Here is an 18401-nt window from a genome sequence, read left to right as displayed (position 1 = left end):
AAATATTAATTTTAGCCAATCGTCTATCTTTAGCCATTAATAGCAACTGTTGAACGATGCGTTAAATTTTGAAGTATGAAAAATGGAAGTTTTCGATGTTCGAAAAATCATATGTTGCCGAATGTTACAACGATTAGCCGACATTTTCCATTAATTCTCAATTTCGACAAATGCGAAGTTTCCCTTTGCTCGAAAATATTGTTGGTCATTCACTCCTGGTCATATGCTGTCGAATCAAAAACTGGGGAGAATCAAAAAAATCAAAAAAATCAATGTGGATGTATGTTGATGTAGAGAATCAATCCGCATTGTCGGAAGTACAGTGTGACACAAAGAAATATTAGAGCAGTGGTGTCAACAGCAGTTCAATTGGATTGTCAGGCCAAATATTCTCGTTCACAATCAGTAAGGAACAAAATCTTAATTTTCGTTAGACTATCACTAATTTTATGTCTAGCTCTTTCTTCTCTTTTCCTTTCTTCACTTTCTTGGGAGTGTCGAAAGACCTCTCTTTCGATGATCAAATATCAATAATATCAAATAGTTTTCTCCTGTATTGTTAATTCCGATTAACATATTAGATGCTAATCACCTCTTATGTGTTCATTTACATATTATTCCAATCCATATAAAAACCCAAGAGAACTCAGTAGATGTATGTTTGATGTAGGATGTATGTTGATGTAGAGATATGATATAATTTCCTTCTAAAGCGCTTCGACTGATATTTTCTGTTTATTTTTATTATTTACATCAATAAATCCTTTTATTATTGCCTACCGTTATTAAAGGAAGAAAGAAAAAAGAAAGAAACTTATCCGAAAGGATAAGTGTTCACATATGCTTCGTCCATTCATTACAAAAATATAATAATTTTACAGAATATACCAATTAGTTATGTTGAACATAATGCATTCGGAAGAGTTTTTACAACAAAAATGAAATAACTCTTTTAAAAAATTATTCATTTTAATTTCTGTGACGAAGATAGATAATCTTTTCAGAAAGACTTGGTCCCATTCCATAATAGATATATTATTGATTCAGTTCTTTTTTCATTCAGTTGTTTGTGAACACAAAACCCAATAAAGTTATTCGATACTGACATTTGTCTAGTGTAAAGTTCAGTTTCCAATGTGTTATCTGCCCAACCTATCAAGAAAGAAACGCTTAACCTTTCCGTGCAGCCAATTTGACATTAAGCACTGAAGAATTATTAAATGCATACTAGAATTTAACAGGAACTAATTGACAAACAGTTTACCTTTAGAACAAAGACTAATTTCCAATCAAAAATAATTGTTTTAAAGAAGTAACTGAGCCCAAAATAAATACCCTGACAACTGTAACTAAGGAAAACAAGTCAATTATATTGTCTACGGAAAACACACAAATAAAAATGATCATATTGGGTTGAATTACGACTCAAATAGTCTATCATGCTCTTTTGATATTGCTTTTTGGTCAAAAAACAGTCCCTCGCAACGAATATACGTGAAAAGCAAATGACAAAGCCACGGATACGTGTACAATGGATAATTTATTGAGTGTCACAAGTGTTCCAAAAATCTGAAAAACTTATTGATCTAAATACTTGAGATATAACTTGATTTCAATGTTTTATTGTTGACAAGGACTGTTTTACTCTGTTTTTTTTCTACTGCAATTACTAATATTCAACGTGTCACGCATAGGTTGTGATTTTATTTTATTTTGAGAAATTCAGTGATATTTTAAGAACACGTCAAATGAAAACGTCAGACTATTACATTAATGGAAACATCGGAAAATAACAAAGGTTCGCTCGTAGAATGCGCATCGCATGTCTTACAATATCTCAAAAGATATCTGATCTGATCACTATTTTATTATCAAAATGTTCAACCCATTTGATATAACATGTATGAAACAAAAAATATTATTGTTTTAAAAAACTTTCCAATGTGACGATCATTTTCATCATACTTCAACATCATGAGGGAGGAACTGGTCTTCTGGATCATTCTCTCCCATTTGGCCTATGAGTAACACCCGTTCCGCTCCTTTAGTTTGTTTGAGCTTCTTTGTCGTTTTGAACAAGAAAGGTGACTAACAAATAAGGCAAACAAAAATATCATCACACCCTCTTATAAACTTATCGAGCGTCAAAAAATGGAGGAGGGCCAAATGCCACCAGCGCATGATAATTTAAACGTTTTATCACTTATGACGTGTGTCCTCCATTGAATAGATTGCTCAAATACTCAAACGCGAAGACCATACTCCATCAGTTTTTCAGCTTTCCATCTAAAAATAGGTCCTTTTTTGGATAAACCTATTTTTCAAAACTGTTCAAAATCTTCTTTTTATCTTATTTCTTGATGTACATTATTTTACCAATCCTTTTTTACTAACTTATTGATTTTTAGAAATAATGTCGTACTACGGAAACGGAGGATACAACGCTCCATACGGAGGACACGGAGGATATGCTCCACCACCAGTCCACGGAGCTCCAGGATACATGCCACCAACTGTTCATGTCCACACTGACGGAGGACACCACGGACATATGGACACCCATCACCACCATGACAGCCACCATCATGGAGGACACCATGGAGGACATCACGGAGGACACTACGAAAGCCATTATGAAAGCCATCATCATCATGGACACCATGGACATCATTAAATGTGATGCAATTTTGTAAAATTTTTGCACTAAGCTGTTAACCTTCCCATATGATCCTACTAACAATAAATGCTTTACAGTTTATTTGAAAAAGATTTTGCAAAAAGATTTAACAAAAAGCATAAACCATGGAAAATCTATTTGGAACTGTTATCCCTTTTTGTTTTTAATTTTTTAATTTAAAAATAACAAAATTTTCCTAAACGCGTAAAACAAATAAGCACGGCAATTTTCAGACTTCATCAAATTTATTCGGTGTAACATAAAATTCAAATAGTTTTGCCAATAGTGGGACCGTCAAGTTTAACTTTATCCAAAGCTCCATACAGCATTCTCTCACTTACAATATTTCAGAAAAAATAATTTCTTCTTGCGACTTTTGTTAAGCGAATAAATCCTTCAAAAATTAAAAATATATTGATTTTTTCAGTTCAGTTTTTTGTCTAGCTGTTTATTCTCCTTTGAAGTCTTTGAAATTTCAAAGTTCCAAATTCGAATCATGATTTGATTTGATTTTTCGTTTTGTTTTGATTTTTTGATTTAGCATTCAAAATTCTGACATTTCCCAAAAGCCTAAGCTATTAGCAATTTTAAAGCAATTCTGAAAAGACCGAATACAAAACATGACATTAAAATGTCATGTGCACACTAAAGATTACGATTTATTTTTAAGCACGCTTTGCGTTTTATGTGACTTGACACTTCTTATCAGTCTGATTTTATGTTTTGTTAGCTTCACCGTAGTTCAAGGACAAAACTCAAGGAATGATTTAAGGAACAAAAATGAAACGTCTGAGAGGTACGGTATGAGCAAATACAAATTCTTTTGACCGAACATTTATTGTGTTTTACGATGGCTCCGCTTCTAATCGGTATTGCAGTCAGACCATAAAATATTTTAAATGCGGGATCAACTAGGAGAAAAAGTAAAACATGTCAAATAGGTGCAATTTTGAATTAACATAATTGAAAAACTAAAGTGAAGATTATAGCGGCTTCTTTAAAAATCCTAAGATTTGATCACTAATGTACATTTTTTGTTGTTGTTCGATAAGTGTTTGGGTGAACAATGATTTCAAAGTCGGAAACGATTGAAGTATTAATTGAACATTATCTGTTGTGTACAACGTTTAGACACATTTAAATTCAACGAAACATGCGTTTTTGTTTTTACGTTTTTTTTTCTAACTGTAAGTTTGAAATACACAGAATAATGTTATTTTGAAGTGAGTGCCAATATCGAAGTATCAAAGTAGAAGTTATTCACTTAATTATAACGTAAACTAATTTTTATAATTATTTTCAAATTTCAAAGCTTCAAAAACACAAAGTTTTTCATCAGGTAATTCCCTTTTTAAAATATGATTTCAATCAGCTTTTGATAATTGAAAACAGGGGCTTAAAAAGTTTTCACCAATAACAAGGAATATTTAGTTCTAGGAAAAATTTATCGTTGTTCACTCTCAATAAAATTTGGAATTGCGTTTTCGTTAATGAATAGAGGTTCCAAACATTTCCAATTGTCTCGTAATAGAAATGCACTACTTATTGAGGAAATACGTTAGAATGACCGTAGCAAGCGGAAAACTTCTTCAGTTTTATTATTTTACAAACAAAAATCCATGACTTTGTACAACAGTTGCAAATGATTTTATTCACTAGTAGGCTTTAGTGAAACGAAAACCAGGCATATAAAAAATTGAAAAAGAGTCATCTTAATAATGATGTCCGTGATGATGGCCGTGATGATGATGATGGTGCCCAGTCATGGCATGTCCCAACTCATGAAGAAATCCATGGTGGTGATGGTGGTGACCATGATGATGTCCTCCATCAGTATGGACATGAACAGTTTGTGGTGGCATATATCCTGGAGCTCCGTAGACCGGTGGTGGTGCATATCCAGATGCTCCATAAGGATTGTATCCTCCGTTTCCGTAGTACGACATTTTCTGAAGAATAAAGTTTAGCGAAGTTATAGCAAAATGCAAATAGGAAAACGTTGAAGAGTTAAAGTTGAAGTGGGAAAACTGGAAAGTCCTGTGTAGAAATGCTGAATTGATGCTAAAATGTCAGCATGGCTTGCTATTTAAACCGAACTCGGCAAGAATTACGTCAGAAAAAAGATAACAAAGTAAAATTAGTCAAGCCCACCTTTATTTTGACATTGATAAGTGTTTTTTAAAAGAATATGACGTACTATTATTATTAGTCATGGGGTTTTTAAGCATCAAAATAAAAAGAAGTGAAAACAAACTAACAAAGTTTTTTGATAAATAGTTATATACACATTGCGAAATAGTTCAGTTTTAAAATGCATTAGGAACAGAAAGAATAATTTTCATTCCATCACGTTTATAAAAATCATGATCATTGAAAACATACTGAAATTGTTCCGAACAAGAAACTGAGAAACACTAAATCCCTCGCATATTTTAAATGCGTCTAACGGTTGAGATATTTATCTGATTTTTTTAACATTAGAGATTGTAGGAGTACTCTGTCGTTTTTAACAATCAGCAAGTGTAACTTTGTTCTAGATTGTTAACCGTTTATGGAACATTACGTCTCATAAAATGTACATTAAAATTTTCGGAACATCATATGATTTGAAACAAAACTATAATGTAATTCAAAATAGATCACGACCAATCATGGGAATCACGTTATTACTGTGATCTGATGATTTGATGAGTGAAATAAAATTGAGTTTACTGGGTTATTTTATACTGAACCGAGTCTTGGCACAAATTAAACATAATAGTTGGCAGGTCGACAGAGTTTTTGCAAAAGGACTTCGACTTAGTGTAGCACTTTTAAATATAAGGTACTTGTGTATTACATGCCCTCATTTTTTAATTAAATTTAATGTTCATTAATTTCTCCATTTAAATTAAACGTGATATACATTTTCTCTTTTTAGGCTTAGAAATTGCTATTTCCTAAGCCTAAAAATGCAAAAGTGTGGTTCACGTTTTTATTTCGCATACCTTAAAAATTACTATTAAAATGAGGGCATGTAATACACAAGTACCAAATATAAATAAGTTGTTTGGCGATTGTCAGAATATGTGAATCCTAAAAACGCGGAAAAATGGTTATAAATTTTATAATTTGGCGGTAATATCAAAAATTACACCTACAGTGATGTTCAACCGCAGGAATGGGAATAATCACCGAAAAACGTACTTAACGTGAAATTGTTGTCTTCAAATTTTTAAAAATTGCATTATTATCGTAAGCATAGATAACTCGTAAATACACCATTGGAACTGGGATCAAACTCAGTTTCAGCAATAGTTTGATGCCTTTTTTTAAAATTAAATTTTACATGTAAGTTCAGATGATTTCTTTTTCAGAAGTTTAGAATAAAAAAGAGTTTGACCCAAATATTATATCAAATTTATTTATTACCGCTGAAAATTTAAATATACCATTTGCAGGTAGCGCAATACATATTATGAGAATTTCAAAAATGTTATGCAGTTGTAATTTAAAAATAAAAGAATTAGAAGAGTGATGATTGTTTTAATGATGTCCGTGATGATGGTGATGGTGATGTCCAAAATGATGGCCATGATGATGATGATGGTGTCCAGTTAGCGCATGTCCAAGTTCATGGAGGAAACTATGATGGTGGTGGTGGTGACCATGGTGATGCCCTCCATCTGTATGGACATGAACAGTTGGTGGTGCTAAACCAGGTGTTCCATAGACTGGCGGTGGAACATTCCCGTAGGCTCCATATGGATTGTATCCTCCGTTACCGTAGTACGACATTGTGAAGGAAAATTCAAATAAAGAATGAATAGAAAGCTTTGAATATAATGAATGAGAAAATTGATGCCAGGAGAGTTTTGGAAAGAGTATTTATACCGTGAATAAATGCTGATAACGCTATCGAAAAGTTCACTGTTGCTGATCAGACTGGAAGATGACGTAATGTCTGTGACTCAGCAATTATTTGGAATTTTAACAAGACCGGAAATTGAGTGACTCACTAATTTTCTTTTAATTATTGGTCAATTATTAATTTTCAGTGGAAGATAAACATGCTCACCTAAAATTACACCTGCTCGTCGCTCTGGCATTAAATATAATCTGTTAAGAAGCAAGTGTGTCTAGAACATTTTTGTGAACAATGTTCAATTTTTCATTCGATTCAATAATTAACAACAATGGATACACTTTATAGCACCATGCGCAAAACAAATTACCATATTTTGAAACAATGAAATGGGGAAATTCGAGATAGTTGTAACTCTTTGTCATCTCTTATTGGTTTCACCTGTAAAATGACTATTCAGCTTAAAGATGATTTTTTAAAAATCTCACCTGCCAATCGAACGGAAGCCCCATCAATGAATGTGGAATGCGTTGTCTAATAACCAGAAAACGGAGCCAGTCACGAATTATCTATAAATGAATTGTATTTATTGTATCACATGAAAGTTGTAGGTACCTCTACATGTTGAACACCAAATATTAAAAGCCGGAAATCGCAACCTCTTACATCCAGAATATCATCATTGACATTTTCAACGTATCCAATATTCACCTTAATAACAAAATTCCAGGTATACATTCAGTGTAACAATTTCTGCGACCTATCATTCAAGCAATTTACACTAGGCAACTTATGCCCCAGGAATTTGTCATATAATACTTTCAAACTGACCAAAATTTAGGAACTAACTAAAAAACTTTGCACTGACCAAACAATTTCGTCTTGACCAAAAATTTCGCACTGATCAAATTATGTTGCAATAACTCGAAATAAATTATATTAAAAAATAAACGTACTGTCCTAATTTTCAATGAAATCTTTTTTGTGGCATTTCCATTATTTAAGTGCCATGCCTAAGTTGGCATAGTTTCTCAAACTGAAAAATCTATCTCACGCATGTATTTTTGAGAAAAAAACTTACTAATTGTTTGGAGATCTTAAAATGTGGAAGTTTCCCTTCGACTTCTAACTGTGAATATCTAACCCTAGCAACACCTTTGATCGAGATTTTTGGTAGTCCTGATTTTCGATAATAGAACCCCTGGAAAATAATGGAATCAGTTTGCGAAAGACTGTGTGACCTACTTTAATTTTCCACTGTGCATAAATTCCTTTTTCTTCGTCTCGAAAAGCTGGAAGTGGTCGCGGTCGTTTTAACAGTTGAAGAGCCATAAAACTCTGAAAATATTAATTCAATCATTTAATTTTTGTTAAATAAAGATATGAGACAACAAAGAAAAATAACGAGACCGTGCAATCGGTTTCGGCTCATTTGCCAGTTTTGTAAAATACTTCGGAGTTCTGGAAAATTGGAAATTTTCTAGTAACGCTTCAAAAAAATCAGGAAAGTTCAGAATTGAAACATTTGTAAACCTTGTGAAATTAAATTTTGCATATCGGCTGGCATGTTTGACGGACGGGCAAATAAGAAAAATACACAGAGGTTGTGGGTTGGTAGCGCCGCAAAAATCATGCGGAGATGAGACCGCAGCGTATGTATATTTTTTCGTGTATACGCGAAACAAAGCACTTGAGGCGCCTCCGCGACGAAAACGAAATCTTCCGTTTTCTCACACACCTAACAAATTGCTCACTAACCGGACCGATCATTGGGCCAAAAAAAAAAGAGGGAAACTGTCATGACACTTTTTGATTCATTAACTGGACACGTTTGCTATTCATTTTTTGTTCTAAAACATTTCAACAAACTACGAGATTTTTGCAAAATTCGAATTTGGGAACGAAAAGTACGGCAGAGGTCAAGTGTTAAATTTTACAACTTTCTTTTTCGACTTTCTCAATAAGTCACTTTCAAATTGAAAAACAGTCTTGCATACTATAAGAAATAATTGTGTTTGAGGCCTCACATATATTCACTTTTCGTTTAAAAAAATATGATAAAACTTTGGGATACAGCACGACGTACCCAGATTTCTATCAAATAATATAAATGCTCGTTATATAATATTGAGATGAACTAGTCTTAATATAATTTTCAAAGTCCGAACCTGACAATGAAATTTTAACACTAGTTATAGCAGTTAGCTGCGTGTAGTCTGAAAATTTGATGCTTGTGCAATTCAACTCGAACATTTTTTTTTTCGAACTTTACTTTTTCTTTACTAAAAATTCTCGCGTGAAATTTGTGGAAAAAACATATACAAGTTTTTTTTTCTTTCACATGAAATCAAAAAAAAAACATTGAGAAAAAATCAGCTCGCCGCACATCTCTGCTATCTATGCATCGTTTTGGGTATTTAAAAAATTATCTTAGATCGTCGGGAAAAAATCTGACGACTTTATTGATGTTGCATTTAAATAAAATATAAATCTTAAAATAAACAAACACAAAATAAGATAAACACGTTTATCAGATATTTTATTTTAACTTTATCTTTCTTTTTTTTTAAATTTTCATTGCTGTAATAATGACTCTCCTTCTTTCTGGATCCGAAGTCACAAGTTCCAATTGTTCGTAAATTGCTCTGAAATTTGCATTAAACAAATTCTGCACACTTTTTCCAACTAACTCTCTCAATTCCTTTGCCATTGTATCAGAATCAGGTTTGAATGCCAGCAACAAAAACCCAAGACCTGATGTGAGAGCCCTCAACACGTTGAAAACTCTCCAGTGGTGAACTAGGTCTTCGGAAGGGATTCTTGTTGGCTTAAGAATGCATGGGTTTTTAAGTACTATTGTATTTGAAAATGTTTGAACAAACCGCAAATGCGAGTTGACTTTCCAATTGGATGCACAAAAGTGTTGAAACCAATCCAACAAACCATACAATGAATGTGATAAGTCCATTATTGTAAACTGTTGCGGTGAGACGTGTTCTGGAAGTGAAATGTTCCACTTCGTAAATTCCAGTTCTGAAATTATAGTTTTCAGATTCAAAAACAAATTGGTTTTTATACCTGTCTATTGCAGATACCAAACCAACAGTGAAAGCCACCATGAAACCAGCATGGATTGGAAGGCTCATGTAACGATACCCAGTTAGTAAAACCTAGAAAAAATAATTGTAGAATGTAAAAGGAAAAACTCCTACCTCTGGTTCCAAATTAAATGAGAAAATAGCCAGCATAACGGAAATTCCAGCAAGAAACCCTTGTATAATGTTTGCGATCTGATTATATACTCTTTGCGTTCTATACGCTTGACCAGGTGCTTTCAATAAAAACGGTATAACTGAATCTTCATCCTGTTTTTTTTCTGCGTCTTTTTTTGGAGAGTCAAATTTATCTCTGTTCCAAAATTTTCCTTTTTTCATTTCTCGAAACTTTCCATCTGAAATTTTTTTTACCGGTGATTATTCAAATTTGTGTGGTTTTCTTTAAAAATTTCAATGGAAATTTAAACCAGCTATTAACCAAATCATCGTTCATTAAAAAAATTAGTACAATCTGTTATTTTTTTGTTTTTTTCTGTTCCATTTATTTGCGGATATTTGAGAACATACTTACTTGGGCCTTCAACGTAAATGGTTTTATCCTTTGCCGGCATATTTCTTTTGTCGTGAGGATCACGAAAACTTTTGAACACGTCGAGGCTGACTGATGATCTCCTAGGATCGTTAGGTCTCCTCACTTCTACTGTTTCACCACTTGGATCTTCCCTGCTCTGGAAAAGCAATGAAATGGAATTGCTCACTTGAAAAAATATTCTACTAAACTTGCCACCAAGGATCATAAAAAGACTTCTGAAAAATAAACTACACTTGTGGGAAAACAATTAGAAATTTATGCTGCTACAATAATCTAATATTATAATACCAGCCGTGGACCGCACCTTCGGCGCGGCCCCCGACTTCTGGAGCTGAAAACAAATTTTTCTGAAACTACCGAAATCATACAGTACTCCTACCGTACCACCATTGTACCACTACAGTACCCCGACTATATCCTTACACTAACCCCAACTCACCATCCCTCCAGAAGCTAAAACTTCGCAGACTACAAAGACTACATAGACTACAAACTATGGACAAACGGAATAAGCGCTTTATATATAGTAAATGATTTATTTTCAAAAATTTACTGCATTTTTTATTTTGAGTCAAGCATCGGTGAAAACTTGATTTTCATTCATTTTTCAAAATCGTCAATCAAAAAAAAAACAAATTATATAATTAAGTTCAGAATATTCGAATTCCAACGTTCTATGAGTTTGAACATGAGCCAGTGCTTCGACAGTTTTTTGGACTTCACGGTTAGATTTCACGGTCAAGCTTAGTTTTCACCGTTTTTTGATTCGAAATTTAAAGCTTTCCACTATTTTCATAGTTTTATTATGATAATTAGTAATAACAGAACAATGTAAATGATTTTTAATAATTTCCTCACTATCCGTACTCCACCCTAAATATTTCTCAAAAATTAACTTTGACAAATTTGTCTTTCACAAATTTGCGCATTTATCGAAGGAAAATGTATTTTCAAAAATGTCGAATAAACTACTAATAAGGTGATAATTAGGAAAACAATATGTTTCGAACTTCTTTGGCCCGAACAAGTTAAAAAACGCTGTTTCTTAAATGAAACAAGCCCTTTTTCATTGAAATTCTGAATGATCGTAAAAAGCGTTAAACCGTTTTTTGAGAAATCTTATGCATAGTGAAATTTTGAGTGTTTTGTGGTATCCTTCAAAGTTATGGACTGTAATTCACAGTTTTACAATTTCGTTTTTACAGTTGTCTTTCCTACCAGAACATTTCTAATTTAAAAGCTTTTCAGAATTCAAAAGTATGTTGAATAAGTGAACTTAAAGTTGTAAAGTTTACGATTTGATCGAAGGTTCTTCTTTTTTATTAAAAACCAATTGTTTACTCACATGTTTTGCAGCTTCCTGAATGTCTTCAACTGTCATTGACATTGGAGGCACCGGAATCTTACCATACGAAACTCTTCGATTTCGCAAATTTGAATTTTGTGCGTGTTCTTCACGCTGCCGTTCTTCATCTGTTTCAATAAATCCAACCGACTGAGATTCTTGATGAGAGAACACTTCGTCATTATCGCTATCGCTTATGTTTCCCACCTCGTTATTTTCTCGAAATCGTCTTTGTTGATTTTCACGAAAGGAATTATTGCCAGTAAGTTCATCATCTGATGACGAGGATGACTCGCTGAAAAAATTGGCAAACTCATTTTATACTTTTTCAGAAAAAAATAATACCTGATTCTTCTTTTGGGAGGTGGAGGAACTGGACGACTTGTTGGGGGCATCTTGAAAAGAAAGAGGGTAAGTGAAAAATCTATACATGCCGAGGAGATGGCGTGTTGCTAATAGCAACGTGGGGGGGGGGGGGGCTAGCAGTGTTCACCTAGCACACCATCTGTCATGAAATGAAAGAACCTGGTCCATATTCCGGTAAATGTGTACCTGAAACAATTTGAAATGCTGTCAGCACGTGAATAATCATTTTATGACTTCAACTTTTAAGTTTCGGAATGATTTTCTCAAGCCCTACATGCATCAAATTTTATTAAAATGTGATGTTACCGAACATATTTAAGCTTTACTTTTTTCTTAACTTTTGCGTGAAATAATAAAAACATTGAGATAATTCTGCGTTGAACCAGCTGATATAATTTCCTTTTCCAGAGGGACAAACTGCTGCTGGCCACGTCCATCGGATTCAAAACACAGTAGCCGGCGGAACCCGCGAGGTGTCCGCATGTGCGCTATACACACTTCTGCTTTACGTCTATTTGAACTGATGTGCACCAGAACGGATATATAAAATATAAATGGGATATTGCTCGCCATTTTTGTGAGAATTTTTTTGCTTTGTCCTTCACGAAAGTAAAAGAATTTTTTTTTTCATCGTGAATTTGATTTTTCAAAAATCCTTTCGAAACTTGACCTACCAATTTTATTGAATATAATATTGACACAGTTTTCAAAGTACAATGGTTCCCTGCACATATCGAGCGGATACACATTTCAGAGTATTGACTGTAACTTGATAAACATTTAAGCTGTGCCTGCAAATTTTATGAGGCATCCCCACCCTGAATTTGATCGAACGATTTGTCCGAATGTATTCATATTCCTAGTAAAAATATTGGGACTGTTGAGTGAGGAAAATCAATGAAAATAATTGAACATATATTATTCCCGATTCCCAAAAGCTTAAAAGATAAACATAAGCATAATTTTGAATAAATAATACTTTTTTTTAAATATACGAGAAATTTACTTTATTGGACCATTGCTGTATTTCACAATGAAATCTTGAGCATTATCATCCAAAAACGTGAATTCAAAAATTGCGGAGAAAATATAAAACTATATAAGTCTGAAATAATCAAACTTGGACTCAATTAACAATTTTCCGAGCAATTTTTAGTGACACTTAAGTAAAACTAGCCAAGCTGAAATGAATTGGTCAAATGTTAGCAACCCAAGAAAATGAATACAAAAGAGATCGCAAGAATCGGGATGATTTTGGAGGGAGATGACCAGTACTACTTTTAGACTAGACAATTTGTAACTAGTAACTTTTGATTATGGCAGGCAGGTGAAAAATAAATATTAGAAACGAAACAAAAAAAAACAAAACAGAAATGAAGCGTTCAATTCATAATGATATTGCAGTTCTTATCAAATAATACATGGTATCGAAAAAATGCTCAAATTAACAAAATCCATGAAGATGTGCAGTAAAGATATATACAGAAACATGATAAAGGTTTGACGTGTTTTCCGTTATGAAGGTGCGCTTTGAAGCGAAAGTCTGTTTTGAGCACTTGTGTAGATTACTGTATCTTTTCGAGCAGGAGCTGCTTGATGTGGTGCACCACTTTGACTCCGTTTACTCCATCGGCGAGAACTCTGAAACACAAATTTTTGAAACTTTATGGAAACTTTATTTTACATACTGTATGTTTGAGTATTATAGTTAATTACTAAAGAAAAAATGGATGTTTCAAATATGAACGTCAAACTTTCGGTAAATTAACAAATTACCAAAACAGTAACGAAACAGCTATATTGTTTAAATATTATTGATGGAAAGATAATTAAACTGTGAAACTTGTTTAAAAAATTTTGTCCGCTTTCCACAGTTATCATATTAAAAAAATTTGCTTCAAATTTATAAACTACTCTATTTAAAACGCATTAACCCCAGTTTCCAATCAGAACAAATTATGTTAGAACCAATATTATCAAGAAATCAAAAAATAAATCAAATAAAAACTCTAAGAGGTTGGAGATTAAGTATATTGGGGAAAATGGGTAAGGTACATGCAAATCAGTCCGGGGAGAAAATGAAACTGCACACGAACTAAATGCGTTTCTAGACAATATTATTTCTATTTTCCACACAAAACTTACCACCGGGTAGGTTATGAAATTCGAAATCGTCATTCGCTGTAATGGTTCTTTTGAAAACAATTTACAAAGCAGTATACCAAAAAGCAAAAGCATAGTAAAGAAATATGAAATTGTTTTCAATTAATCGAGAATGTTCATTAAAGAAGAATAATTAATAATGAATGTACCGATTTACTTTTTTTAAAGCTTACCCTCGCACTTAACAGAGCAGTACTGGCGTCCAAACTAGTTTTCCTCGTCGTACCATCTCTACCATCCCAATCACTGACCATGCTCCTGAATGACAATTTTTAGAAAATTTGAACAATGCAGTGATAGAATTACTGAGGTGGGTACCTTCCAACTTTGAGCCACTCCATCCATCGACTTTGTCGCCCGCAAAGCATGAGGACACACATTTGACGAAATCGGGCTCCGAATAACGAGTAGATCACGATGTTGGAAGCGCTAAAGGTTATTTGTTCATACATACAATTCAAAAACCTTGCCACACTAGGGCTTAAGTTCATTTATTTTTCATTCAATAACTCTATTTGAAAAACGATTCAGCATCATGCACTTCCAATTTTATAACCTCTGTGATATAAAATTGGAAGGTGGTGTTTGGTATAAAATGTTTACTTGTTCATTTTCAAAAGTTTGCGTTGATGTTGAGGATTTTAAACTTTTAGATTGAATGATTTATTTCACCGAACTTGATTCAGACTTCTTTGAAAATTTTTTTGAAATTACTTAGGGTCATTTTCAGTGTTTCAAAGCATCTTAAAATCATGGCAATATTTGGAAAACATTTCGAAAAGACAGATTGAACCCAAAAAGTAACCCGGAAAAGTTTCTTTTTCCATACTAATGTGCTCTCTGCCACTTTCATGTAGAAACCGATTCTAAAGTTTTTCGAGCACACAGCTTCTAACACGTTATAATTACTAAAACTTCTTACCTGTTTAAACAAATTAGCAAATTTCCAATGGGACTCCAAAATCCTAAGCTCACTTCGAACACCGTCTCAGCCAAGTTGTTCACTGCTGCTACTACGTTGAAGATCAAGAAAGTGAGCACCATAGCGATGGCCATAAGAGTGCATCTGAGACTGTTTCTGAACTTGGGAGACAAACTGTTTTCTACTGTTTTTGAATTTTGTCGAATCGAAAAAAAAGAGGGAGAAAAGTTCTGAGCGATAGTTGTTTTCAGATAATAAAAAATAACAAAAACATGCAAAAATCAAAAAAGCTGGTTCGGTTCTTGTAATAAACGTTAGCAGTCCATGCTTGAAATAAGAAAAATAAATAATCATTAAAAAATGTAAATCGATGTATTTGAAAATTTTTAAGAAACTAGAGAACCGAACTTAACATCAAAAAACTGGTGAAACCAAAGTTTAAAAAATAATTAAAAATAAAAATGATAAAACCACACCTCCGATCTTTTTCTTCTTGATTATTTTTTCCTCCTTGCATAGACCTCCGAATCTTATACGCCTTGTGTACAGCCTTTACCACAAACACATTCAGTATAATCATTACTGTCCATGGAATCAATAACAGCGCGATGAGGTACCCAAATGTTACGTAGTACTCTTTGTAGTACTTATTATCCCGCAGAAATGAGGTTCTCAGTCGACCACAGTCATCGTTGGTCAACTCGAAGAACATTGGTGCCTGAAGATGACTTGTATCACGGATAGTCGCCTACTAAACTTATTACGATGTTCCTCAGTTTGCAAAGTAGTACATTAATTTAGAACATTTAGAATAACAATCCATATAGTCTTTTGAATCAGAAAATAACACAAAAAAAGAAACTACCAATGTTGTATTCACAACCTAAAAGTTTTGCGTGGTTCAAGTTGGCCGTAAAATTAAAACAAGATGAAAAAAGGTAGGGATTTTGTATAATTGTACCTAACTCATTTTTTTTAAATTAAATTTTGAGCTAAATATCAGTGCTGTGCGGCTTGCGCCGAGAGCCGACTTTTTTCAAGGGCCGCACAGCACTGCTAAATATTGAAAAATCTCTAAGTTATTCATTGAAACTAGGGGAACCTAAAAAGCGTATTGTAAGTTTTCTAGTGTTTTTGAGTGTACTTTTTTTCAATTTGTAAAATTACAATCTGATGGAAAATAATTTATAAAAAACAGCGATTTTCGAGTTAATATTAAATATTATAAATACTGGAATTTCAAGCTCATCTGCTTTTCCTCCACAGAATTTTTAATTTTGTGATAATGTAAATTACGAATTAATTTTTTTTCAACTTTCATGTTTTCCCCGGTGTCTTAGAAATCAAAGTCAGTAGCTCTTGTGTTTTGATATACACACGCAAATGTATATTTTAAAAATTCTAAAATAAAATTGAACATTTTCACACAGTGATCAACTTATTATCAATGAACAGTGTGCTGACATGTTTAATATTCTGAATGCTTGAATGATTTTAAAACTGGGGTCACAAACTCTAATAGCATTGATGTTTGTTTTCACAAGAAATTTTATTTTAAAAAACCTTTAAACTACAATTATCGTAGCAACAGACTTCCGTAATATGCAAATTTGATATATTATAAAAACATTACTTTAGACCATAATAGTCAGGATACGAAACTTTAAAACGTTGTGTGTATTTCGAAATACAAAATAAAAAATTGACAATTCTTGTACTTACTTTGAACAATATGCTAAAAACCGTAATCGCAATAAGTATTGTTGTTGCTCGGCGCGGTGTGCACCAAATTTTGCTATGAAGCGGATAGTTAACAGCAAGAAATCGATCCACCGTCACTGCAACACATGTCCAGACACTACCACATTGTGCGATATTTGATATGGGTAACGTCCAAGGAGTTGATCTCCAGAAGAAATGACAAACCGCGGTGTCCCCGTGACCCTGAATAGTTTATTTGAATTATTGCTAACATAGTTGTTTTTAGTGGTGTTCTGAAACATTCATATTTCTGGAAACATAAATTATACGCAGTTTCTAAGACATTAGAAAATTATTTCAGACCTTGATGAAACTCGAAGTTTTGAGAAATATTAAATCCCTCTTCAATATCATAAATAACTTTTTTCATTTCTCTTTCCGTGCTATGAGCTTATCGATGAATAAATTGATGGACATTTCTTCATCTCATTACAAATTCCACTGAATATCAACCAGTTATCTACGCTCACCTGCAAAACGCAACCTTGGAGAGGTGAAAAGATCAGAGCACTGAATGAAAGCAGGATAAGATCGAAAACCGATAATCCGGCAAGATATACGTTGAGTGATGATCTGAAGTTAAAAATATTTTGTATTTCTATGTATCCTTATTTGCTCTTTTTTCTTGAAATGAGTATTTGAACAGACTACCAAAGAAAATTAAAACTAAATAAATGGGGAACAATTTGATGTCATTAATTTTTCAAAAAGATTAATACAATCAAAAAAAATCATAAAAATGTCGTCAGTTGTACATGAATTAAAATGTTTATTAAGGGCCAAGAAAATTTGAAATCACTGTTTCAATTGAATTGTGCAGCAAGAACAAATTGAAAGATTTATTTGAATAGTTTTTGATCATTTTTTGAAATGAATAGCAGCCTAAAGCTATAGCTCGTTTTTGACTAATGTGAGGTAAATTTTTATAAATATATAGGCTAATAAATATTTATTTTTAGAACTAAATAGCGTATTTTTATCAGGGAAAAACATTTGGTGTTTCCCTAACTTTATTTTTGATTTACTTGTTGGACAAGACTCCTTCTTTATTCGACAAAAAAGGCAGAAACATAATTTGTGAAAAAAAAAACTGCTATCGTTTTTTTTTCATATAAAAATTATTATTTTCCTGTGAACCATTTGGGGTACAGATATACACGCATCACATATTCATTTTTTTAGAAATAATGATTAAACATATTACCTATCCACGTTACTGTGTTTGTTAGAAGATATAGACGCAGAAAAATGAAAAAGTTTCCCTCGTACACGTTTCCGTAAGCCACGTGACTTCGTCGTCCTTTCTCAAAACGTTCGAAGTCTTTTCGTTGCGGGGAACAGATTTTCTTTGCGTCTCTTATATTTTCTAACTTAAAAAGTGAAGTGGATAGGTAATTCGAATTCAGTCCTTTCTAGATATACTCTCACAAGTACTCTTCAATAAAACGAACCTCATTTGTTTCCTAGTGAACACCACAATGCACATTACCGCAGCGCCGGCTCCCAGCACGCAAATTGTTGGAATGGCAAGCAGGTAAATATATGTGCTAATGTAATCGACCTCCGCAAAATTAGTTGGATAGCTGCATGTTCCTTTTGTACTTCCAGAAAAACCTGGCTGATCCGTAGTGACCAGTGTAGAATTATTAAGAAGCGAAATAACTGTCGAGTTCAT

General features: G+C 33.2%; 6 protein-coding genes across 6 annotated transcripts; 1 reads left to right on the top strand and 5 right to left on the bottom strand.

The window, feature by feature from the left end:
• Positions 1–2413: 2413 nt before the first annotated feature.
• F53A9.6 (Spore coat protein) lies at positions 2414–2674 on the top strand (the record flags this gene model as incomplete). The annotated part of the gene is made up of 1 exon (NM_077074.7): positions 2414–2674. One exon carries the CDS (start codon positions 2414–2416, stop codon positions 2672–2674), a length of 261 nt encoding a protein of 86 aa, NP_509475.1.
• A 1715-nt stretch (positions 2675–4389) lies between these two features.
• Positions 4390–4623, bottom strand: F53A9.1 (Spore coat protein; the record flags this gene model as incomplete). Its single annotated transcript, NM_077073.3, has 1 exon — positions 4390–4623. One exon carries the CDS (start codon positions 4621–4623, stop codon positions 4390–4392), a length of 234 nt encoding a protein of 77 aa, NP_509474.1.
• A 1579-nt stretch (positions 4624–6202) lies between these two features.
• On the bottom strand, positions 6203–6454 carry kreg-1 (the record flags this gene model as incomplete). The annotated part of the gene is made up of 1 exon (NM_077072.6): positions 6203–6454. One exon carries the CDS (start codon positions 6452–6454, stop codon positions 6203–6205), a length of 252 nt encoding a protein of 83 aa, NP_509473.1.
• Positions 6455–6813: 359 nt separating this feature from the next.
• On the bottom strand, positions 6814–7865 carry F53A9.3 (uncharacterized protein). Its single transcript, NM_077071.7, has 5 exons — positions 7767–7865; positions 7603–7722; positions 7137–7232; positions 7010–7090; positions 6814–6962 (listed from the first exon to the last, which is right to left on the bottom strand). The coding sequence occupies exons 1-5, from the start codon at positions 7851–7853 to the stop codon at positions 6888–6890; spliced, it is 459 nt and encodes a 152-aa protein (NP_509472.2). The 5' UTR covers positions 7854–7865; the 3' UTR covers positions 6814–6887.
• Positions 7866–8965: 1100 nt separating this feature from the next.
• Positions 8966–11912, bottom strand: jbts-14 (Transmembrane protein 237 homolog). The gene is made up of 8 exons (NM_077070.7): positions 11860–11912; positions 11515–11809; positions 10149–10305; positions 9734–9972; positions 9600–9691; positions 9404–9554; positions 9212–9348; positions 8966–9166 (listed from the first exon to the last, which is right to left on the bottom strand). Exons 1-8 carry the CDS (start codon positions 11907–11909, stop codon positions 9088–9090), a joined length of 1200 nt encoding a protein of 399 aa, NP_509471.2. The 5' UTR covers positions 11910–11912; the 3' UTR covers positions 8966–9087.
• A 1483-nt stretch (positions 11913–13395) lies between these two features.
• On the bottom strand, positions 13396–18401 carry frpr-8 (G-protein coupled receptors family 1 profile domain-containing protein; the record flags this gene model as incomplete). Its single annotated transcript, NM_077069.3, has 9 exons — positions 13396–13521; positions 14026–14061; positions 14217–14301; positions 14350–14472; positions 14966–15109; positions 15442–15683; positions 16688–16909; positions 17197–17299; positions 18178–18401. The coding sequence occupies 9 exons, from the start codon at positions 18399–18401 to the stop codon at positions 13396–13398; spliced, it is 1305 nt and encodes a 434-aa protein (NP_509470.3).

The sequence above is a fragment of the Caenorhabditis elegans genome, chromosome X (genome assembly GCF_000002985.6).
Source record: "Caenorhabditis elegans chromosome X".
Taxonomy (NCBI): domain Eukaryota; kingdom Metazoa; phylum Nematoda; class Chromadorea; order Rhabditida; family Rhabditidae; genus Caenorhabditis; species Caenorhabditis elegans.
The sequence above is the reverse complement of the archived record's forward strand: the minus strand, read 5'-3'. Positions and strand labels throughout refer to the sequence as shown.

Bases quoted from the DNA above. Each gene is read 5' to 3' on its own strand.
- F53A9.3 (NM_077071.7), bottom strand. From the start codon at position 7,853: ATGGCTCTTCAACTGTTAAAACGACCGCGACCACTTCCAGCTTTTCGA. The intron at 7,233-7,602 runs GTAAGTTTTTTT...TTTGTTATTAAG, and splicing joins TTAAGATCTCCAAACAATTA to GTGAATATTGGATACGTTGA. The intron at 6,963-7,009 runs GTGAGATTTTTA...GTCATTTTACAG, and splicing joins GGCTTCCGTTCGATTGGCAG to GTGAAACCAATAAGAGATGA.
- jbts-14 (NM_077070.7), bottom strand. From the start codon at position 11,909: ATGCCCCCAACAAGTCGTCCAGTTCCTCCACCTCCCAAAAGAAGAATC. The intron at 9,692-9,733 runs GTAGGAGTTTTT...TATTTTTTCTAG, and splicing joins CATTTAATTTGGAACCAGAG to GTTTTACTAACTGGGTATCG. The intron at 9,167-9,211 runs GTTAGTTGGAAA...TGCAAATTTCAG, and splicing joins ATGGCAAAGGAATTGAGAGA to AGCAATTTACGAACAATTGG.